Raw genomic sequence first — 25,044 nt, 5'->3', positions numbered from 1 at the left:
TATCTAATAAGCTCTGATAGCAAATGCTGCGTAGCGTGTAGAATATATGCTTAAATTAAGTGCTAAATAAAATTGAAGTTTTAATTTTCCATCGGATTATACATTCACTTCAGAACTTTGCTGCCAGGCTGTGGGCTTGAAGACTGAGAACACTTCCAGACTACAGTTGTTTGAGGCAACCATTGGACCAAATATATCTCCAGGGACACTTCACCTCTTGTTGCTGCTTTTACTTGGTCTTTTGACCTTCTCCAGCAATAGCATCCATTATCTTGCAAAACTGTGAAAATAGATTAATTATGGTATAAAATGGGTACACAGAACACATGGCAAATGGTGGCACAGTCAGCAGGAAGCAACACTGGCCAACTACAGTATCAAAAAGATAAAATATCAATGTTTTTTTTCATGCGTAGATCCCTTTTTTTGCTTTTGTTCAGAAGTGGGTGTACATTTCTGTTTGTCCTGTGGTTACAGCTACTAAACTCCAAATTAATTTCCTCTGTTCTGCAGCCATTTCTTGTATGATCTTTGAAATTTTTGATATTTTAGTGGTGCCAATAGGATTGAGTTCAAGGTCTGAAAAGCACAGGATAGATTGTCCTTCAGTTTCCATTCAATAATATTAAGGCAGCAATTCATTCTTTTTTGCCCATTTAGAACATTGTTCAGCACTTGTAAGCAATTACACAAGAGGAGAACAGGTCTTCACAGAGTATTGCTCTTATTCTCTGGCCCTGCATCTTTTAGGACTGTATAACCACTCTGTTTTTATAACCAGATCTCATTTACATGTTTGAGAACACTGTTTGTTTAATAAATGCAAGTGTAGTACACAGAGTGTTGCTTTAAAGCCACTAATTTTGATTATAATATTATCAACAGGAGCAGTCTCAAAGGACCATTACTACACTGCACAAAATGTTCAGATTCATCAATACTGCAGTTAGACAGAAAACCAAATTGCATCGACTAATTCAAATTATTTTTAAACAACTTCATAATAGAATTATTTGTAATTTAGCACTTACATATATTATTGGAATTAAATAATCAGAGGATTAATAATAATCATAGAATGATAAGACTTGTCTCTCCAAATGCCCTATCAGTTTGTTCCTTTGGGGCTTACTTCAGTCTCAGGTGCATTTGCAGAGATCATCTGACTCTGAGGGGTTTATCATGTCAGAAGAATACGCAAGGAAGGGTTTGAAATGTGGTGGTTGTCAAGTGGAAACAAAATTATGGCTTCCAACTTAGTTTTTTAAGGCCTTAATTTTTAAAGAGTATTTTCTCCAAATCTTGCAGCCACATGAAAAGTTTTGAAGGTCAAAACCCACACTCTTGAGAAACAGGGCTATCAATGAGTGCTTTGAGGTGTTTTGTTTCTTCCCTGTAACAGCCAAGAACATCACAACTTCAAGTCTCAGTTCCAATTCCCACCAGTGAACTTTGCTTCCAAACACAAACTATCCCGTATCTTGGAGATACACATAAATGATCTTGGATTTAATTATCAAAGTTTGACTCGCCACAAATATCTGGATCACCAAGAACCTGTGTCCTATTGTGACTAATCCAGAAGAATAGTTTTACCATAAGATGATAAAATGCTCTTTCAATACACAGCAGATGGCTTGACCAGGAGCCTAATTTGAAAATAATAAATTGTGGACCTGAGGCTATCTTCCTGGACTCCAAAGGGTTGCCTTGCCATTTGGTGGTGAGGCTCCAATAAACTGCAGATATTCAGTCTTCCACTCCAAAATGCACACCAAGCATACGTGTGATCACAAGATTTTGCTGAGATCCATGAGAAAACCACATGGACATCACCAGTGTAGTCTCAACTTGTATTTTAATCAGCTACAGAGATATCACAGAAATCCATGGGGCTCTGTTTCAGACACTTCTCTAACAATGATTTTTAATCAAATCTGATTAAGAATATTATGAAATATTCCCCTGACAATTGGCAATGTATATTTGCTCCTTCCCTATTTCTATCACTTCATTTGCTTGCTTCCTCAGTCCCTCTCTCCTTCCCACTAGCAAAAATATGTGTCACTCCCTGAAGAAGATGTTACTGGTGGCAAAGTGAAGTTATTTAATGGTAAACCTATTATTTTACTCTTTTTTCAATTAGCATGAACTATTGCCTATGTCAACTTGCAGCCTAAGCATACTAATGCCCCAAAGCAAAATATATCTTTTCTGGAGGAAAACCTCTAGGAAGTCCTAGTTTATTTCCCATCCACTTTTTAATGAAGAAAGAAGACAAAGCATTTGAATTACTACGTTATCTTTATTTGTAGAGCATATGTTTGTTGTTTTCAAAGCTTAGGACAGGTAAATTGATATTGTATTCTTCCAGTTTAAAAACATGCGTGTCATTAGAAAAGTACACAGAGAAATGAGCCATTTCTGTGCAGAAGAGTTGTCCAGATCAGTAGTTCCTTGCAAGTCTTTCACAGATGTTAATGCCCAAAATGGATGGAATTCCTGCGCTGGCACAGGCGTTGGAATTATTTAGTGCTAAAACAAAAACAAAAAAAGGTATTTTCAGTGACAAGATCCCTGTGTTCACCAAGGAAGAGTCTGTTAAACACATAAATACACAAATGCAATCCCCAACCACGGCCTTGTTCAAGGCTCCTGCTGGTCTCAGTGAACACTTGAAAATTTTTATGGTGTAAGTCAAAGAAAGGAAACACCTTTGGGCTCCTCAGAGTATGCAGCTGGTAGCATTGTGATACAACTGAGTCCTCTGTGACACTGGACAAGCTACTTTGGAATACCTGTTCCAGATTTTCAGATGCCAAATGATGGGAAAACATATATTTTAATGGATGTTCCAAAGCATCCTGGAGCTTTACTGTTTTAATTTTGCTAGGTAGTTTACTCCTCATCTCCGAAATGGGACAGTATGTCCCTGCCTCACAAAAGTGTCACATGGATTCAGTTTTAAAGTATAGAAATGTTTTCTTTTTCCTACTTACGTTCAATCTTAGAAAGCTTGTAGAGAGGTAGACCCTTGCAGAGCTGTTCAATGGGTTTACCATAGAGAAACCACTCTCTGATACTCCCAAACATGGAATTTCCGGGTTGATACTCTACCCACATAACTTTTGGAGAATAAATTTTCTTCATAGTCTAAAGAGAAAATAGTAGATGTCATTAATAACATAACTTTGGTTTCATGTGGCTGAGGTATCCTTCGAGAAAAATCCCAAAATCTAAATCATCCCTTTGCCTCATCAAAGCCATAGCTAAAGAATCTATATTTTAAAATATTTTTTCCAACCTTTTCAGAAACAAATTTCACTAGATACTATTAATACTAAAACAGTTAAACTGAGTTGTGCTGCTGCTGAACTGTCATAAATTGTGCCAGAAAAAATCACAGTTTGTCCCACATAATTTGATTTCTAAATTCTGTTCTGCAAACAAAACTATTTCAAGTGATGTCAAGCACAAAATATTGGCATATTCTATATACTTCCTTGATGTTCTATTTTGTCAGATCTGTTCCATCACTGCTAACCACTAAAAGACATTCCTAAGAACAACGGCTCTTCTTCGTGCCCTGTAACCTGCACACAGTAGACTTCTTTTTTCTTTTCTTAATACAGAATGAATTTTTCTACAAAATCACCTGTCTCTCAAAAGCCTGGCGTCCGATTTCTTGCAGCTCAGGGATGGAAGCTTCATTAATTTTCATGATGAAGCAGGCATGTCGTGAAAACAACCTTGTTGCAATATATCCCTGTGATGAAAAAGAAAATAAATCAAAAGCAATTAACTGAAATTGGTTACTACGAATGTGTGTTGATTCACCCTCCTCTTGAGGGCCACCTAGAAGAAACATGAGGTGTTTACACTATCATGGAATGACTTCTCATTTGCATTGTCACCTTTGGGGAATGAAAGAGACTTTAATGTCTGGCTCTTAGACGTGATGCTTTTTTCCCATGGACTCCTGTCCCACTTGTAATACACAAGTGATGTCATCCAGTCCTTGACTCCCTTGCACTGAGGTCAGTGATATTCTTCTCACTTTCACAAATGACCACTATGTCATCACAAGTCTCTTAAAAATGCATCATCAGATGGGTGAAATTAGAATTGCAGAAGAGGAGAAGTGAGGAGAGTCTTTAAAGAAACTGTGTTTCAGGGCAATTCATAATGAGAATACACCTATACGATTTATCTGAATTTATAACCTCCTTCATAGAGATTGTTAGAGTCTAGGCAGATTCTTAGATTTACTTACATGCTGGTAGTCAAAAATGGTGTCAGAGGAATACAAGCCAGAGCGGACATGGACATCAGCATAGTTCTTCTTGTTGTCAATGGTCATAGACCCCGTGACATACTCATTGTTAGGTGCCGGCAGGAGATAACTCTTTGGTAAAAAGCATAAAACAGTTGTTCATCTGGTTTGCACTTTAAAAGGCACAGTATAAACCAGTGATATATACCAACAATTGTGATTGTTCATATAAACTTGAAATCTTTTAATAACTCTCTAGGAATCTCAAGAGACACTCAAGGTGGGGACTAATTATGGTAGAGGTTGAGTCATGGCAAGAGGGGAGGGGACAGACCCACACCACAGCCCAAGGAGAACCAAGTGGGGCATCCCAATTATTGTATTGGCAGCAGAGAAGGCTGCAAGAGTCTTCCAATTTTAGGCTGATCCAAGGGGATCTATGTTGCCTAAATTTCTTACTGCTTTACAGCTGCACAGAACTGCCTCTTTGACTTCTTGCCTTTTGTCACCTTTGGTTATTCTGTGCTTGGCAATATCATTTCAGTTTCTTCTGTTCTTCCTATTATATTCCTCCTTTCACATCAATCTAATGCATCCTAAATGCACTTACTAGGCTTGACAGTTTACTTACCTCCAATGCAAAAGTTTGAGTCCAGAAGACTCCCAGAAAAATGAGAATTGCAGCCTGTAAGAGGAATGAGCATTTCACCCAACAGTGCCATATCAATGGACAAGGTGAGACAAAAAATTCAGTTTATAAACTGAGGTGAGCAGCTGTATTCTCACTCGGAAACACTACCCTCTCCGTACATGTGTTATTTTAAAGCAATCAAAGTTCTGCATTGTAATATCCCTGATATTAGCTTTCTTTCAGTTCTAATAGTAAAAATACAGAGCAACTATGGCATTATTTGGTCTTTCAAATTCACATGATAGGTTACTTCTTAATTTAAATAATCTGAATTATTTAATCATAATTAAATCCATATAAACTGTCATCAGGTTCTAAATTCTCCAGTGAAATAATGTTCCCACTGACTTCAGGAAGCTTTCTTGATGAACAACCAAAAAAATCCAAATATATACATCCTATCAGTCCCAGTACTGCACCACTACTCCCAATTTCTTCTTTTCTATACTTTTATTTTAAAATGAACTTCTTATAATAGAAATTGAATGAAAATGCATATACTTACAATTGCCTTCATTTTTCTTCCAACAAGAGGCTGTGGAGGATAGGAACTCAAGAAAGCTCCAGAAACCTTCAACTTTTATATCATCCAGTAGGTGTGGGAAACACTTGACAGAACTGTTCATTGACCACAAGAAGTCCATATCTACATGCCAGGGTATCTCATATCTGAAATTTTGGGCTGGTATAGATAACCAGTTCTCGATATGTTAAAAGCAGTCAATACCTCTGCTTTTGTGTGATTAATCACTCCCCAAATAGCTATTGTTTACTGGTTTAAACTTTAGTGGAATTTCCACTCCTTCTATTTCATTTTTTTTTTTTTAATATTTAACAGGATATTGTCAAGAACAAAAGGACATCAGAAACAACTCTGCTATTCATTCATACAATATGCATTTTGTCTTCTGATAAACAACGCCTAAAAGCCAGATAGTCTTCAGAGAAATCCTGGAAAAAAATACCAGCGCCACGCATGCTTACGTGTCAGCTACTGAACAGAACAACTTTTCAGCCATTTCTTCCATCTAGTACATGCATAATCTTTTCTAACAAGAAGTATTGCTCATTTTTGATCAGGCACCATGATATGTATCACATGCACTGAAATTAGTGACATTGTTTGGAGGAACAATTTTGCTTCATAGACACAGCCTGGTTTACTGATTTCCTCCTAAATACAAAAAGGAGTGACATGAAACATCAGAGAATGTGTGGTTCACACATGGCCACAAAGGAAGCATGAGGGAGATTCCTCCTTTAAAGTTACAACTGTTTCCTATATCTTATGTCAAATGTCAGTGACCATGGACATTGCCATGAGTGTTCTCCTGTGATTATGACCTTGCTTGGGCTACTCATCCCATAGAATCATAGAATCATTAAGGTTGGAAAGACCAGTATGATCATCTAGTCCAGCTATCAACCCATGCCTGTCACTAGATCACTCAGTACCACTTCTGATCATTTCTTGAACACCTTCAGGGATGATGACTTCACCACCTTCCTGGGCAATCTGTTCCAGTGCCTGACCACTCTTTCTGAGAAAAAACTTTTCCCAATATGCAACCTGAACCTTTCCCTGGCACAACTTAAGGACATTACCACTTGTCCTATAACTCCACATCATTCGGTGTGCATACCTTGACTGATCACATGTTACTTTTTACTTAAATGTTGTAATTTAATCCTATTCCCTTCTCACAAAATGAGAATCCAGCTCAAGAGACAACAAATTTCTGTCATCTTAGTCACAGAATCAGAGAATGGTTGAGATTGGAAGTCACCTGTGTAGGCCATGTGGTCTCATCCACCTGCACCAGCAGTGTCACCAGAGCTGGTGCCCAGGACCACATCCAGTTGGGTTTAAAGATCTCCAGTGAGGAGTCTCCAGCATCTCACTGGGCAGCCTGTGCCAGTTCTCTGTGACCCACACAGCACAGAGATGCTTTCTGATACTTAGATGGAACCTCTTGTTTTCCAGGTTGTGCCCCCTGTCTCTTGTCTTGGCACTGAGCACAACTGGAAAGAGTTTCACTCTGTCTGCTTTGCATCCTCTGTTCATATATATAAATATACTTATTTATATATACTTAAGCCTTCTCTTTTCTAGGCTAAACACTGCCAGCTATTTCATATGAGAAGTGCTCCAGGCCCTTCAGCAACTTTATGGCCCTACACTGGAATCCCTTCAGTATATCCAGGTCTCTCTTGTACTGGGAGGCCTATTGACCCAGTATTCCAGGTGCACACTCACTTGGACTGAACAGAGGAAAAGGACCACCTTCTTTAAATTGTTGGCAATACTTTGACTAGCCAGGAATAATGCTAGACTTCTTAATGGCAAAGGCACATGGCTGGCTCATGGTCTACTTGGTGTCCACCAGGACTCCCATGGCCTTTTCTGCAGAGCTGCTTCCCAGCTGGGGGGTCTGGAGTTGTTAAATTCCTTCACAGCAGGTGTAGGACTTTGCACTTCCCTTTGCTGAACTTCATGAGGTTCCCATTAGCCCATTTTTCCAACCTGTCCAGGTCCCTCTGGACAGCAGAATGTCCGTCCAGCGAATCTGCCACTTTCCCAGTTTTGTGTCATCTGCAGATTTACTGAGGGTGCACTCTACCTCATTATCCAGATCATTAATGAAGACATCAAACAGACGTTAATCACCTGAAGAAAAGGTGAAAGAGGTCAACCAGGACTACAAACCAGCCTCAATATGAAAGCAAATTGCATGCATTTGCTTTACACCATGCAACTCTTCATGGAAATTGTTATCTACAGTGAAACAAAACTGTGCTGCTAAGCAATATATCAGAACATAAATACTAACACACATGAAATTGTGACAAGCATGGTTAGATTAGTTTAAATTAGATTAGATTGATGTTGTCCTCCTGTTGAAAGCTGGCCCTGCCCCTTCTTTTCAAATGGTTGTTTGCGAGATTACAACCTTTCACAGCAGGATTCATGCACAAGACCAAACAAAAAGCTTTAAAAGTTTTTAAACTAATGTTAAATTAAATTTCTTATGTCTTTATATATTAATTTATTTCAAGAAACTGCCATGGCATTGAAGCATGAGCTTCTGCTCTCCTAAACGACACATGAGAGTAGATTAATCATCAGCATTTAGTGAAGGAAACATACAACAGTGGCCATGATCTCTTGATTTCCACCATATGTTGAACAGAGTGAATTCTGCTGATCCAGTCAGATGAGGCCAAAAATAAAAGGTTACTTTCTAAAAAGCATTTGACTAATTAACCTTATTGCAAGAGAGAACATACTTCTAGTTGGCTTGTGTCTGTAACTTGAAACCCATACATCTCCCAGTAATATATCTGAAATTATCATAGAATCATTATGGTTGGAAAAGACCTCTAAGATCATTTACTCTAATCGTCCACCTACCACCAATATTCCCCACTAAACCACATCCCTCAGTGTCACATCTCCATGGCCTTGAGCACCTCCAAGGATGGTGACTTCAGCACCTGCCTGGGCAGACTGTGCCAGTGCCTACCTACTCTTTTGGAGAAGCTTTTCCTAATGTTTTGAACCTCCCTGGAGCAACCTGTGGCCATTATCTTGCATTGTCCTGCAGAACTCCATGACTCCAAAATTTCATGATGGTATCCACCCTCTCAAGGCAGCCTTGCTTCAGATAATTTTGATCTAAATGAAGATTTTCAATTTTTTCCCCATATGAATGGTCGGACTAGATGATCTTAGAAGTCTTTTCCAACCTTAATGATTCTATGATTCTTAACAACTCTACGTATTCAGCTTGCAGTCAGATTGGTCCTATCAGCAGACCAGTCAGATTGTTAGGCTTGCAGTCAGATTGGTCCTATCAGCACAGAGAAGTTTATTCAGAACAAGGAACACATTGCTACAGCACAGAAAGTATAACTGTTGCAAGAAACTCATTTCTCGGCTAATTTCATAAGGCCAAGTATTTTAAAATACATTCTAATTTAGCTCAGTAAAATATTATTAAGTTACAGAATTACTCTTAGTCTATGTCGTGAAAATTACAAGAAGAATTTGACACATTATTTGACACCACCATCCAATAAAAGTCGTTTAAACAAACAAACCTTGATTATCGTATGAAAAGAATACTTGTATAACTTCAGTTCATGTCTGATAACCAAACAGGAATTTCAACATATGAGGGAGAGAGATTTAATCAAGTTAATGTGGAAATAATACTATCAAAACAAACTTTCTTGGTGATGAATGCTTTTTTTCATGTTCTTTTGATAAATATTTGCTTTATCAGGGAGTGAGTAGGTAGTGGGAGGAAAGTAAAGAATGAAGCAACGCCTCAAAAAGCAACAAAATTCTCTATGCTTATGTTTGCATTCATCTGGGCACACCACACATGGGATCAAGATGGGGTGACATAGTCTAGAAAAATCCATGTTGTCCATGGATGGGGCAAACAGACATTGTAGCAGTAGTTAAAAAAAAAAAAGCTTCTAGGGTCGATAATTTTTGTAGTTTTTATTTTTTCTATACAATAAGATATAAAAATATCATATTGTCTGTGTGCAGTATGAAAAAATAAGTTGAAAACGAGGTAAGAATTCTAGGGTTAAACAGTCCTCAGCTTTTAGTTCACTGCACTGTCATACAAGAACCTAGTACAGAAACAGAGAATGCTTTGATCAGAGCTTTAAAAATCAGAGAGATACAAGCTTGTGTTGGAAACAGCACAAGATCTCATACTGTAAATGCATCCCCTCCCTGCCCTTTTTCCTGGCTTCTACTATTGTAATTAGTTCCATCAGCGATTCTTAATGTCAAATGCTCTAATTGTGTATGGTTTCCATGCAAAGTATTTTAGTAATCAAAAGTTAATGGAAGATCTAGAGATTCAGGCTTCCAAGTGTGATGCATCATAATGGTCAAATTGGCGATGGTTGTTAAAATAAATTGACCAAACATGTTCCAGCTCATTAGTAATGACACCATGGGGACAAGCATTACAGAGTTCAGTTTCTCAATGCGTTTCTTGGGAACTAGTCAAGAATTAAATTTCCAGAGACTATGAAAGGGTTTTGTGACATTCAAAATAAAGTCCTGTATATTTTGCTAAGAACATGCAGGTCTCTATTCAGCATCCACAAATCAGATCAACTGGAAGAACAAAATCCCTGTGCTAAGTAATTTGTTAATTTCATTCACCATACTTCAAATGATCCAAATTGTAAAGTGGGTGAAAAATGGAGGGAAAACCAGTTCTTTCACTCACAGTGCTGCAGTCCAACTAGACATTCATTAGTAATAAGATGGAGTTCCCACTGATATAAATGAGAATTAGACCTCATCTTCTTTATTACAGTGAGATTCCCTGACCCTTTCAATTACAATTATTCCACAACTGACATCACTGGAGAATTTGGTTCAGAGACATTAGTTCATAACAGAATCGTCGTCATGCCATTCCAGAAATGCAAAGTAAACAAAGTGTGCCAACCCATACTAACTACTGCAAGGTGCAGGACTGATCTACAGAGAACTGATAGAGTTGCTTATAAAGAAGAAGTGCTTTTCAAGTAGTTAAACAAGTATCGCTTAAAATGCTTCTTTAATTAGAAGAGCTAAGCAACAAATCCAAATTATGTGGGGATATGTAGGTATGATGACACAGTTGACCTTTAAAAGTACCTTCCAACTCAAATGATTCTAAGTATCTCTGTACATTACACATCAATGTATATTGTTCTTGGGCAACAAGAGTTGTCAGTGAAAATATTAAGTAAACATCTTGAAAGTTTCTGCAGCAAACAAAGCCAACACGTTTCCTATGGTTCTATATGTAATTACCAAATTTGGATGAACATAAGAAATCAACTTTCTACGTAACAGCTGAAATAAAATGTCCATTGTTATTGCTCCTGCCTAACTCATCTTTTATAATCTCAAGTTTACAGTCACTTTCTTGAATAAAACTTCATCCTGTAATCAGTATTTTTGTAATTAGTGATTTGTAGTAAGATGAAGAGGCCAGGACTCAATGATGGAAAGCAGATCCTCGAGGATAAAACAGTGCAAAAGGGTTCAGGATGGAAGGCAAGCAAAATAATTCAATAATTTCTATTACATAGATCCAACTTCATAATTTCTGGAGACATAAATTAACACCTTGCAAATCAACAGAGGTGGTAATATTGCTATTTTAAACATGTTATGAACTATCAGTAAAAATATTAGGCTGAGTTCTTCATCACACAAAGAATAACTACAGATGTGGTTAGGCATCCACTTTCTGGTTCTGATTTTCTTTCTCCTTCCAGAAGTTACTGTTGAATTCTTTCATCTTACCATTACAAGATTTCTTTAATCTTTCAATATGTAATGAGCTCAATTAGGCTTGTATCAAAGCCTACTCTTATCAGACTGCTTCCACAGGAAACTCGTCATGATTCTGTGAACAGAGGACACCTGCCAAGAAGGTAAACCCATTTTACTTTGGGATATTACTCTATAAGAAGTAAGAGTACACATCAATTACCAGCAGAACCTGCCTCATCTACCGTCAAAATGAAGTTCGCTGTAAGTACATATATCACTTTCTCATAAAACTGCTAATGTTGGAGAGTTTTTAAATTATTTTGAGTCTTTCTTGGCACCTATAGAACTATCACTGAATTATGTAGGGTTTACAGAGCAAAAAGGCCAAGTGGGTTGCGACGTCGTGGGTGAAATTTCATTTTTGGCAGTGACCTCATTCCATAAGCTTAGCCAAACATGAAAGAGGAAAGTGCTCTGTTTCGAGAGTGAGATGCACATGCAAAATCTAGGAAGGGCAATACTGTCACACTCATAACTCTTAGATGCAAGTCAATGGTCTTACTGAGTTCTATACAGTTAATTTACAGCTGTCTGTCGAGAGCATAAGGGAAGAACCATGAGCTGTGGGAGACTCAAGTGCAAGTCTGAGTCGCACTTGGATCTCACTATTAAGAATTCTCCTTTGAAGTCAGTGAAATTTGTGATGGGTTCAGTATTTGAGGGTTTGCCTCCAAGATAACAGTTGTTCACCATGGTCATTGTTACAAAAGTATTTAATATTAAATCTTACATAAAAATATACCAGCAGGAGTTTTGACCTAAGGAAATCGGAACAAGAAGCATGTGATCATTGAAACAACATAATTTTAGAGAGGGGTAGCAATGTGCCTTTGTACAGAAATATACTTCTTACCTTCCTCAACTTTGTATTTGGATGCATGAGAACTGTTATGAGGACATTCAAGTCCCACTTCTGCTGTGTTTGAAGGACACAGTTGTGCTGCACACTCATATTCCAGCCCTACATAGTGGGTATATATATGGGCTTGAACTGAAAACCAAAAAGCTCAGCAAAAAAATCACTCTTAAGAAGAAATACGTCAGTCCAGCTTCTTCCAAGAGTGTAAGAAACTGGAAATATTAAAAAACAAAAACAAAAAACCACTGTGTTTAAATTAGCTTTTTACGTGCAAAAAACATAATTCTAAGGTTAAGAGAAATTTATATGAATTGATTACCTGATTTATCTGCATATTTATGTACTCATCAGATAAACTGCACTTCAGGAAAGTACTGAGCATGAAGTTAAGCAGGAAGTAATGCTTATTTTAAGACAGCAAATAACTTGATGCAAGATGAGCATATGTTGAAGTATTGTTCATTTCAGATTGTGCTTGCTCTCCTTGGAGTTCTCCTGGCTCCGACCCTTGCCAATGAGGTAAGTATAGAGCAATGATTCACTGCTGCCACAAGAACTGATGGGTTTTACTTGTGACATCTGAAAAATATATTTCTGAAGATGAAGCTGTGTTCTGAAATCTAACACTTAGCATAAAATATTTAAGCAGCAAAAATATCAGTTGCTAGATATGAAATCAGCAACAAATTCTGACTTTGAGATTAGCATAAATACTTTTAAGTATTTTGAATGTAGTAAAGTCGCATGAAGGAGCTGATCAGAAAAGACAGCAAAATAATGTAAATTATTGCAAATTCCTCCTGCAAAATGGAAGGACAATAAGGAATTAATTCATTTTTCCAGCAATTTTTTTTCTTCCTAGTTGCTCTAGGGATATCAAGTTTAGCTTTTAACTTTAAAGAAAATCATCTAGTGTTTAAATGTTTTATTCCCAGCTTTTCTACCTGATCTGATACTCTATACAAGGGAGCAGGGAGGAAAGGTTGGAGTAGTAATGTTGAAGTCTCCCTGACTTCACAGAGTGGATGCTATTAGATATATATGGAAAAAGGTCTTGCTAAATTCTGAATGTAAGGTTTCATGTGAAAGTACTAGGGTTTTTGCAGTGCTGAGACAGGAATTTAACTTCTTTTTATTCTGATCTTTAAAAGCAATTATTTTCCAAAGTATAGTTACCAGAACAACAGTGTGAAACACCTCTGAGAATCTCCAAACCTAAATCCTCACTATCTTTATTTATTTATTTATTTATTTAAAAAAAAAACAGAACAACAGGAGGACCAACGGTGAAGGTCCACACCTTCCACCCCATGAGGAAGGTCCACACCATCCACCCCTTGGCGAAAATCTTCCACCACACCGTGGAGAAGGTCCACACAATCCACCCCGTGATGAAAGTCCACACCATCCACCCCGTGATGAAAGTCCACACCATCCACCCCTTGGTGAAAATTCTCACTATCTAATCTATCCTGGATATCCACACCATCCACACCGTGGTGAAATGTCACGCCATCCACGCCCTTATTTTGGCAACCGTGGGTTTGCCATCAGACCACCTGAGGGCTCTAATAACTGGAAAACTGTCTGGGATGCCAAGACTGTAAGTGGATGCCCCCATGGCTCAAGCACCTTTTTGGCTTCTACCTTGAATGATCATGGTGTAAGCTGATTTTGTGTAGACACTGGTGTTACTTGGTTGGTCTCTTCTTGATTAAAGTGTAAGACAGTTGATGTAAGAACAAGCAGTCCAAGACAATCTGTGGGGACAACCAACCAAGTAATCAAGTTGCACAACTGCTCCATGACTTCAGTAAAGAACATCTAAAGCTGTAAACCTGCTTCCTCTCATGCTGCTGAAAAAATCCAAATTGGCACTTTAGGTTAGCACTGGAAAAGAACCAAATGTTTTTCAGAAACACCTAAGCTTCAGCAAGATCATGAAGTTTTAGAGGTGATACTTTAAAAATGCTCTCGTTTTACCATTTTATAATTTCTGCTGCTCTGATTTTCATATGGCCTAGATAATATTACATCACATACATGTGGCATTGCCAGTTAGGGCAATTTACTTAACTTTTTGTCAAAGTCCATCATTAGCCACCATAATTTACTGAGGCAATATAATTGATAAACATTTTCCTTCCCTATGATTAATGAACTATATAAATCCTTTTGTTTCTATGGGGTATTCTCATCATTGTTCTTTAATAGTCTTTCTCTTCTTTGCAACTATAAAAACACTTTTGTTCCTGCTGTTTTAACTGTTTGCTTTCTTAATAGGGCTTTATTGCAACCAAGGTACTGGGAAAAAACACCTGCATCATTAGCAAAGCTGACACAGGATATAATGGATTTGAGGTAAGCTGGTGAATGAAAGTGCTGAGAAAGTTAATGAACGGGATAATCAGTCCTGGGGAATGGTTAGTGGGCATCATGGGGATGGGTGGACAGTTGGACTAGATGATCTTTGAGGTCTCTTCCAACCTTTATGGTTCTATGACTCTATTATTCTATATCAATATAAATGAGAAAAGGATTCATAAAGCAAAGTTTCTCAGCAGGGCTGAGTTGTTTTAGATACCTCAAAAGTTGCATAAAGTTAAATAAATAGGAGGTGAATAAACTCCTCTGCATTATGAAACTGTGGATTTGGAACTCCAATTTTCTTCTCTTTTCCTAAATGCTGTATTCTGGCTTTGTCTCTTCGATACTAGGGAGCTAGCGCTGGGTACCTTCCACCCATAGAGCATCGTTATGTGATTTCAAACAACAGACTCCTGAACCTGTACCCATATGGACCACGCATTCAAAGACTGTGCAGAGGAGTTCCCACTTACTTTGCTTTCCCATCTCCTGGTGAGTATACCAGTAACTAGCATTTTGTATACCAAAATAAGCACTAATAAGACTTTTGTCTAAGATGACTGCACTAGCAGTTGCTTGTAGTATGCATCTAGAAAGAAGCAACCCAATGTTTAGACTGGGATTTTGTTGAGTTTCTAACAGTTCTGGTGGTAGAAGGTAATGATAGAAAGATGTCACCTACATTGTTCTCTGTTTCCTCAGTTCAAATTGAATCAGCTTTTTTCTTTTCTTTTAGGGTCAAACTTCTCAGAGGATGATACTTCATGCTTCAGAAATGTGTTCAGAAATATGAATTTCATTTACTGCGGTTTCTAAATTTCTCCTAATCAAATTTTGAGGAAGAGAATACGCAGATCTGTGTACACATGAGGAAGCCTTTTTTTCCATGATGATCTTATCTTGATGACAATGTCAATCACATATCTGTCTTCTGCTGTTTGTGGGCATATTTTCTTTCAGTAAAATGCATCATCAGCTTCCACTGGTCTGTGTTTTTATTGACTCTTTTAAAATGCAGAAGCAACGCAAAAGTCAAGCTGCTAAACTGTCATTCCTAAAACTTCCAGTTTGGGCATTTAAATCTGATCTTGTAGTATTTTCCAAAGAGATCTGGCGTTAAGAAAATTTCTGTGACTGCTAAAAGCAAGTGGTGTTAACCACTGCATAACCATATCAGAAAGAATTAAGCCCATATGTATAAAACAAGCATATTTGTGAATCATTTTGATTTCAACTTATTGCCAAAATTCTAAGTTATACTATGTTTTAGAAGTAAAAATACAATAAGCCCTGCAGTGCATTATAGCCAAATACAAATGCAGAAAGCAAGCTTTCAGTAACAGAATCATTAAGTGAAATGCACTAGTTGGATATAGGTATTATTTCCCAATGTTGCACAAATATTTAACATAGGAAACAAAAAACACACCCTAATCAAACAAAAGTGCAGGTGGACATGTTAGAGCTGAGTTGTAGTTAGGCCAAAACTAAGGCAAAATATCTGGAAGTCATTTCTTCCATGGATTTGAAAGGATTGCTTCACTGATTGGGGCTGGCTGGAGGATATCAGGAACTCTGCTCCGTTCTCAGTTGCTCTTTTCCTGGAGTTTTGGAAGGAGTTAACCTATGAGGTGCATAGAAGTCAATGGTTACTCGAAGTCAAAGATACAGCAGCCTGTCTTGTTCAGTAAAATGTAAAATGAAATCAAAACCAAACCCTGTCTGCCTTTACCCCAAAATTTTAGTACCTCCTAACAAAAGTAACTATGTGGCTGCAGTATTTAAGCAAAACTCCTGACCCACTTGCTGGGGGTTTCTTCTCTTTTTCCAGCTTTACTCTTCATTTTTCCTGAGATAAAACAGACCCCCTACTTATCCAATAGCTTGTCACTGGGAAATGTCTTTTGAGGGGCCTGTTAGCCCCTGTGACAGATAATATCCCCAATAAGGGACAGTGCTGCTCCACTACTGCCTCCAGTTAAGGTCAAAATTTCAACCAGAGGGCACAAAACATAGGCAGCAAGGTTCAGCTTTTGCCTAAGCCACTTAAACGACACACACATAGGTTCCAATTATTGTATTATTACACACTGCAGTGTGAGACTGCAATAGAAACCAGCCCCAAGATGAACCCCTGGGAATACCACTTCTCACCACCTCCACTTGGATATAGGTCCATGGACCACAGCCCCTCTGGCTGTGATCTTTATCCACCTAACAGTCTAGCCTTCAAATCCATATTTCTGCAATTTAGAGATAAGAACGTGGTGTGGACCATATCAAAGGCCTTGTACAAGTTCAGGTAGATGACATCAGTTGCTTTCCCTTTCCCCATCAACACCGTCACTCCATCACAGAAGGCCACTGTGTGGGTCAGGCAACAAGTCAGTTCTCCCTCCTCATTTATCAGAGGGTGTACACTCTCCTTTGCATGTCTCTTCTCACCAACATAACTAAAGAACTCCATCTCATTATTTTTCATATCCCTTGATAAGTTCAGCTCCATCTGTGCCTTGGTTTTCCTGATCCCATCTCTGCAGCTCTCTTTTTCTCCTGTCACACAGCAGGCATAATACAAAGATTCAGTTGAACTTTTTTTTCTTTTTTTTCAAATGGGGAAAAGGTTCAAAATCATGATTTGAGTATAATTAAAAAGCCATAAAATAATCTATTAAACAGATCTGAATAAAATCCAGGACACTGGTAGAAACTAATTTGTGCGAGTGCATCAAAAATCCCCTAAAATGTGCAGTCGTGCCTCAAATGGGCCAGAATTTGATCTAATACAGCTTTTGCAGCACAGATTTATAGAGGTTTAGAGAGAGAGAAAAGAAATTCCCTCAGTTTTTGAAAAGTGAGCTGAATTTCAGTCGGACAATTTCAGACTCTTTGCAGCGATTCTCTGGTAGAGACTCGAGTGTGTTGATGGCATGTAAAATCAAACTGAACAACTTGAGAGTAAAATCAATTGTTGAAAAGAAGTCCTTGAGTGAATCTTCTCCCCTTCACAATAAACTTTTACTTCACCATGGAACATAAGCTGGGGCAAGGCAAAAAAAGCTCTTGTTGCTACCTACAATAATAGAGACTTGCACCTGTATGTTATAATTCAGATGAAATTTTATTGAAAAGCCATTTTCAGAGGCAATGCTGCACTTAGGTTGTATATTCTTGTGAAACTGTGGTTCTATGGTAAAGTCCAGTATATTTTGGAGAGTGCAAAGGCTCTAACCTATGTGTATTTTCCCTAATGTGAGGATATTTTATTATGACCTTAGGTTATCTCTGGTCTCAAGTTTTAAGTAAATTTTCAAATTAGATAGCAAATATGTCAGAAAGTTATCGCAAAACACATTTCCTTTTTCACTGGATATGGATTCTTATCTGATAATTTTGTCAGACTGACAGTTCAGAATTTGCATAACCATAACCCCTGCTTTTATGAAGCAGGAAACGGCAGGAAATAATGTCTAATGACACAAAGACTTGGATACAAATTACTGGATAATTTTCTTTCCATACTTAATCATTCCATGCCTGATGCTGAGACTAGCGTATATAAGGTGGATGGTTTGCCTTGTTCGTTCCATCTGCACTTGCATCTGCTCTGCAGTCAAGATGAAATTCACTGTGAGTATGCAAGCTACTTTCTTCTTCTATACTAAAACTCAAAGCTATTGCCTTTATACCTTGGAAATTCCTTTGCACATTTATAGTCAAAAGTTACTCTCCAAGAGGTTTCACTCATCCAGGGGTTGCATTTTATTAGACTAAATAGGTGAAGGGATAAGGATCTTTGTAAAGGCACTGCTCAATCTCACAAATCCCAGATCAGTGCCCATTTTTACCAATGGTCTTTTTGCAATCTGGAGCACTATGCTATAGATCAAAGCACTTTATTGTGATGTGTGAGCAGAGGAAATTTAAATTCTCTCTCCTCTCTCTTGTAAAATGTCTGTGCACTGTATCAATGCTGTATTTATCTCTGTAGCAACTTCAGATCCTGATCTTAAAAGTACAGATTACCAGTATGCGTTATTCAAGCATAAAACAAGATTGAGTCACTTCAGGTGGCAACTGTAAAACCAATGTGGAAGCAACAGATATCCAAGGAGTACATCTAAGTATCAGATTAGGAAAAGGATTCCCATTACAAGATCTGTCATCCAGACTTGCAGTTACATTTTTATGCCTTCAATGTTCCTTACAGATTGTTGCTACCGTCCTTCTTGGACTTGTGCTGACTCCAGCTCTTTCTCAGTTACAAGTGAGTATAGTGACCAAGTTATACATCAACGCTCTGCTTCTATATTCCCTACTTCCTAAAATTTCCCCCTCTCTTTAGAGGAAAAGAATCTAAATCTTTTTCATGCACAAAACCCTGAAACCATTTCACAACCACTGTAAAATTATAAATTGTAAGATTATTCATTGAATAAACTAAAATAATTCTCAGAGCATCTACAGAATGTTATGACCTTATTCTTTTGCCACTTTGAAAATACGGTGGTGACTGAAGGCACTCCTTCAGTGTATGGGCCAGCATTTGTTATGTTGTGGTGATGATTATCTAAATCTCTGGGGATAAAACTGACTAAAGCTAGGAAGTCTAAAACCGCTTTTTGTTTTGTTTTGTTTTTTCTTTTTTGCTAGTTTCAGAATGTGAAAGTAAATAGGAATTACTACCCTAAAACAATCACCGTCAACGTTGGCCTCGGCTTCCAAACTCTGACCCTCAAAAACAACAACCTTGTGGCAATCATTGAGGCACAGTCTGCTGAGAACCCATGGACATCTGTTTGGAACTACGAAACTGTGAGTGGCAAGGAGCATGCTTTTTCAGAACATTTACAAGGAGCCTAGCTCCTATAAAGCCCAGAGAGGTGGTGTTGTCATCATCCCTGGAGGTATTCAAGAACCACGGAGATGTGGCACTTGCGGACACGGTTTAGTGGCCATGGTGGGGATTAAGTGATGGTTGGATATGATCATCTTAGAGGTTTTTTCCAACCTTAATGATTCCATGAGTGGGCATGGTGGTGATGGGTTGGTGGTTGGACTGGAAGATGTCTTAGAGATCTTTTCCAACCTTAATGATTCTATGAAAGCTGACCAAAATGTTCTTATCCTTTAAAGTCTACGTTTGGGGACAAAAACTTTCTATGTTCATTACTTTGATTTTCAGTACAGGTCTCTATGATTTGAAAGCTGAATCCCTGGGTTCCAACTTTTTTTTTTTACAGGGTTACATCGCAACCAAACTTGCACAAGAGGGAGTCTGCTACATTTCTGCAATGAACAGAGTCCTGATGCCTTCTTTTAACTCAATTGCTGTCCTGGCTGAAGAGACTAATGTAAGATCCAAAGGAGTAATTACTTTCCAGACTTTCCCAAAAGAACTGACCGTAATAGCATAAGCATTCAGCTTACTAGCCTTTTATACACACAGACTCTTTTTAAAGTGTGAGAGCTGAATCTTTATGAAAAAATCCATCATTTAAAGGGCAATAATGGGTGCGGAAAGGGGATAGTTATATTCCAGACTTAGGGAGAACCATTCAACTCTATCTATAGTTCCAGTCTTGCTTTCAGTAAGGTGGATCTTTGTGCCCTCTGAAGCTTATCTCAACTTGCTTACCAGCAAGAAGGAAATGTATTTGAGAGGACTTCCAGGAGCCCTTTGATAAAATTCCACTATCATTTTGGAAGTATATATCAGTCTCAATCATCCCTGGCTAAGTGTGTCTATACTCTGGAGTTTATCAAGCTGTTTCTTAACAGAATGCTTTCTCCTTCTTAGAGGTTTCTGGAAAAGGTATGGTGTTTTTTTGAAGGAAAAAGAGTAGATTCATTCTCTTCCCACCCCCACTCCCCCTCCCCCCATCTACATGTCCTCTGAAAAGTACACAGAGGTTGCTAGGAAGCAATTGGTTTTAGGAAACTTTCAGTGTCATTATTTTTGGATAGCAAGGTCCAGAAATAGTTAACTGGCTCATTTTAAAACAAAATTGTTTTATCATTATGCAACATTGCTTTCTGGGTGCAATCAATTGGACTTCCATTCTCCTTTAGGGCATGCTTTTAAACTATTTCAGTGTATCAGTCAACAGTTTCTATTGCCCTCCCTGGCTCCAGATTTAGAAAATGGAATTGGTTTCTTCACCTTCCGCTCTTCAAGTTATGTCCCAAGTACCTCTATGATGAGAGATCTATCGACTGAGGAAACACTTTTGTACAGTTTTAGTAGAACAGCAAGCACATAGTAATTGCTCCAGAAATGGGAATGCACAAAATTAAATGGATCAAGGCACTGATCTTGCTGAATTATGTTATTTGACGTTTAGAATGTGAAAGGAGGGGCTGTGCTTTCAAACACGATCAGATACGTCGTCTCCAGAAGACCAGCTCGTGAGCTCAGGGCTTATGGAAATGATATCTTCGCTCTCTGCAGAGGACTCCCATCCTTCATTGCATTCGAAGAGGGACAGCAGGAGGGTGGTAAGTGTGATTATATGAATTATAAGCTAAACAGATTTTGTTTCCTTTGGCAATACACTATTTCTGTTGTTAACAATGTGAAGACAGACACAAGCCTAGAACTTCAGGACTCTCATGGAGGGCTCAGGATTGGAAAAATGTTACAAACTCCAACTAAATGATCTGATCCAAACTCTTACTACTCCTTTTACTAAAATTCAAGTAAGGAAGTTCAAGCTGTGGCTCAAAATTTGGCAGATTGAACTCCTCTGCAATGACAGCAAGGCAGTCTCAAGATATTCAGTTCAGAGACTGCAGCCAGTTTATTGAGGAATTTCACCACTTAATGGTTCCTGTTGAAGCCAAGAACTCCCTTTTCCCAATATTAAGCCAAGCTTCTTCATATCCTGTTTTTCAATGATAGAATGATTACATGACATAGGAGTTTAGTGGAGAATGACAAAGCCTGACAGGGCCTATTAAATATACATACATAACTGTATAATACACAATGATATATACTAACAATACGGAGCATAATAGTGTCCCTTAGTACTAGATTATTAAATAACATGCCTTTGGATTCCCTTGTTTGAGTTAGATATGCAGTGGACTACAAAAGAATCTTCCTCTCATAGACTTAAATTATTTCTGTAGCAACAGTGATGACAAAACATTGCTTAATGAGAGGTAAAGTGCAAGCTATTGCTATGCAGACAAGTCTAAATCATTATCTGTCTTGGTGCCATAATCAGGGTTTGATGACTTACAATACCATCTTGGAAATTAACTCCTGGTTATTTTTTTTTCCTTCTTCTAGGAAACCAGATCTTCTACAACCAAAACGCATGCTTGAAACTTGATGTCCTGAATCTTTTGGGCATTGACTACTGCCGTGCTGGCAAAATTTGAGTACCACACCTTTCTTGAACCTAGTATCAACGCCCAATAGCTGAACAAAGCCATCCCTGATGCTATTCTTCCCTGACATCATGTCTTTTGAGAGTTTTGTTCTTCATGATTAAGATGTTGTAAGAGATCAGTTGGTGATAGTATCTTCCAAATAAACACTTTTAGCATGAATAAACCATGTCTGTTTTCTCACTGCTACACTTCTTTTTTTTTTTTTTCCAAAAAATACTGAACACCAAACATAGAATGGTTTGACGTGGAAGGGCCTTTAAATGTCATCTATTTCCAAAACCCTTGCCATGAGTTTTGGAAATAGATGACATTTAAAGGCCATGGGTACACACATGGAGGCTTCACACCAGGGAACCACGGAATTGTAGTCGTTGGAAGAAATCATCTAGTCCAATCCTCCTGCCAAAGCAGCTCCTCTAGAAATCATCTAGTCCAATCCTCCTGCCAAAGCAGCTCTCTAACCAGGTTGCCCAGGTAGGTGCCCAAGAAGGTCTTGAACATCTCCAGAGAAGGAGACTCCACAACCTCTCTGGGCAGCCTGTTCCAGTGTTGTCACCTGCACTGTGAAGAAATTCTTATGCAAAATTGTGCAGATCTTCCTATGCTTCAGTTTGTGGCCATTTCCCCTCATCCTATCACCACACACTGTTGAGAAGAGTCTGGCCTCATCCCTTTGCCTCCCACACTTTAGATACCTATAGACATGGATCAGATCCCCTTTGACTCTTCTTTTCTCAAGGCTGAAGAGACCCAGGTAGCTTAAGTGAGTAGCTCAACACCATCAATCTGCAGTTCCCCATGTCCTTCTTTTTTTCCTTTGAAAAAATGATGTTGCATTTCCCCTTTCCCAGTCACTGGAAACAACACCTCAGTGCAGCCACTCTTCAAATAAGATGAACAGCTTTGCTACTCCATCTGCTTGTTCCTTCAGGACCTTGCATGCGTCTCATCAGATCCCACAGTCTGTTTACTTGCATGTTACTCAGATGGTCTGAAACCTAATCACCAATAGTGGGTGGGACTTCATCCCCTGAGCTCCTTCCTTGAGATTCTGTGACTTCAGAAGTATGGAAAGAACAACTTACTGTGAAATCTGAGGCAAAAATTTTGAGTACTTCATCCTTCTCCATGGCAGTTGAACCAGATCTCCCTGTCTCACTCATCGAAGGGATGTCAGTTCTTTTTATCTTCTTTTTCTGCCTTGTGTACTTGTAGAAACTCTAATATTCTCTACACCCCTAACCAAGCTCAGCTCCAGCTGTGCCTTGCTTTTCCTGATTTCATCCCAGCACTCCCAGGTAACAACCATATAACCTTCCTACATACCCACTAATCATGGGAACATCTTCATGGTTCTTGAATAACTCCAGGGATGGTGACTCAGCCTCCTCCAGCACAGTATTTGACTACAATGCATTGAGTACTCAGAAAGGTACTGCAGCTGCTAAATGGGCATATTGAAGTTGGGAGGATATATGTGTATCACCATTCCTTATCAGGATGGTCATATTCTCTATCTATACATCACTTTGATAAGAGCAGGTCAGATTGCAAGCCCATCAGTACAGCAGGACTCCATTTCACATAATCCTATGGGATTTATTGTTAGTAATGTGGATTATGCATTCTGTGCAACTTTGCTCCCTCCTGCTGGGCATATGTGTATATCTTTTTTCCCTAAAACCAGAGGAAGCTGAGCTGCAGAGAAAACTAGAACTGATTTAAATTAACAGTACTTCGTTATTGCTGTTTGCACATTCACTCGATCAAATAAGGGTTAGACGTTTCTAGATAGTCAATAGTATATTAGTTAGGCTTGTTTCATGATTTAATTAAGGTTAATTAATACCACTGTCTAATCTCAATATCAAAATCAGCATACTGATAAAGAGAATACTGAGTTTGCATTCTTACTAGTTACATGGTATGGGAATCCTGTGTTGTGGAGGGAGTTGGTCATTAGAGTGTTTACAGATTTGAGCCTCAAGTTCTTAGAAGGCTTTTTATTGGAGCTAATCCACTTGATAAGGGAGGTTTCAGCCACCTGATCCTCAGAAATGCTAAAATCCAGATGGCCATAACTGTTTCTTCAATATTTGGTCCAATTCCAGGATTGCTGAGACATGGGCTATTAATACTTCACAAGCAATATATTTAGCCACTGAGCTTTGTATTCCTCTTCAACAAGAGGTTAAATACAGATGCAAAGAATTAGCAGCTCCTGATAAGAAAGCAGTAGAAAGAACTCTAACAACCAGAAGAAAAACCCACTCCAGCATTACACATTACAGCAGAGACAAGTAAGTTTAAAGCAGGCTGAAGTCAAATAAAGAGAGCAGAGAGATCTGGTTCCCTTGAACAGTTAAGAGCAATCCAAGGAATTAAAAAGCAACTCTTGGCCACTGGGTGTCAGCCTTGTTATAGAATCATAGGGTCGTTAAGATTCTAGCTCAACCATCCACCCACCAGTACTGCCCACTAAAAGTGTCCTTAAGAGGATATACAGTGTAAGTGGGTCTGTTGTCCTATATCACATGAGACGAGGAGGACTTTCCCTAAACCATACTGATGCTGTAGCAGAAATCACAGTGTACCACCTCACAAACAGCTCTTTTCATCTGAATTCTCACTTGTCTTGTTTCCAAGCTCTGTGGGGCTTTCTGTCAGCCTGAATGCACAGCTACACAGGGAAACTGATCTGCATCATTGTTTCCTACTGTTAGATTCAGGCTAGAATTATTTTCTTGAGCACAGTATTTTTATTTCATTATAAATTCTTACTTATTTGTTCATTTTGGAGTCAGGGACAAATAAGAGGGAATTGTAGAATGGCTTGGGTTGGAAGAGATCTCAAAGACCATCTAGTTCCAATACAACTAAAAAGAAATAAAATACCCTCTTCTCCTGAAAGCATTCAAGTGGGAAGAATGGGTGCTCCCATTCCACTGTAGCCCTTGTCTGCATTGAGGGTTGGTTTGAATTGGGAGCAGTGTTGTTTTGGAGTTGTCTTGCAATGTTTTGGTGCTGTTTTTGGAAGAAGGCTGAGAAGATGAATCTCCTGGCAAGGTCTGCAGGAAGAGGGAGGTTTC

The 25,044-nt window shown here is 38.5% G+C and overlaps 3 protein-coding genes across 3 annotated transcripts; 2 read left to right on the top strand and 1 right to left on the bottom strand.

Annotated features, from left to right (window-relative positions):
- Positions 1-2,301: 2,301 nt before the first annotated feature.
- On the bottom strand, positions 2,302-5,555 carry GKN2 (gastrokine 2). The gene is made up of 6 exons (XM_065745070.1): positions 5,470-5,555; positions 4,905-4,958; positions 4,274-4,405; positions 3,656-3,766; positions 3,000-3,153; positions 2,302-2,535 (listed from the first exon to the last, which is right to left on the bottom strand). Exons 1-6 carry the CDS (start codon positions 5,479-5,481, stop codon positions 2,447-2,449), a joined length of 552 nt encoding a protein of 183 aa, XP_065601142.1. The 5' UTR covers positions 5,482-5,555; the 3' UTR covers positions 2,302-2,446.
- Positions 5,556-11,473: 5,918 nt separating this feature from the next.
- LOC136054047 (uncharacterized) lies at positions 11,474-15,536 on the top strand. The gene is made up of 6 exons (XM_065745082.1): positions 11,474-11,529; positions 12,656-12,706; positions 13,455-13,790; positions 14,471-14,548; positions 14,905-15,046; positions 15,291-15,536. The coding sequence occupies exons 1-6, from the start codon at positions 11,518-11,520 to the stop codon at positions 15,368-15,370; spliced, it is 699 nt and encodes a 232-aa protein (XP_065601154.1). The 5' UTR covers positions 11,474-11,517; the 3' UTR covers positions 15,371-15,536.
- Positions 15,537-18,137: 2,601 nt separating this feature from the next.
- Positions 18,138-22,118, top strand: LOC136054094 (gastrokine-1-like). The gene is made up of 6 exons (XM_065745171.1): positions 18,138-18,184; positions 18,765-18,821; positions 19,208-19,369; positions 19,798-19,908; positions 20,899-21,052; positions 21,852-22,118. The coding sequence occupies exons 1-6, from the start codon at positions 18,173-18,175 to the stop codon at positions 21,941-21,943; spliced, it is 588 nt and encodes a 195-aa protein (XP_065601243.1). The 5' UTR covers positions 18,138-18,172; the 3' UTR covers positions 21,944-22,118.
- The last annotated feature ends 2,926 nt before the right edge of the window (positions 22,119-25,044 follow it).

The sequence above is a fragment of the Cyrtonyx montezumae genome, unplaced genomic scaffold (assembly GCF_038088225.1).
Source record: "Cyrtonyx montezumae isolate F1298 unplaced genomic scaffold, pur_monq_1.0 scaffold_33, whole genome shotgun sequence".
In the NCBI taxonomy this organism is placed as follows: Eukaryota; Metazoa; Chordata; class Aves; order Galliformes; family Odontophoridae; genus Cyrtonyx; species Cyrtonyx montezumae.
This window is presented reverse-complemented; position numbering and strand designations above follow the sequence as displayed.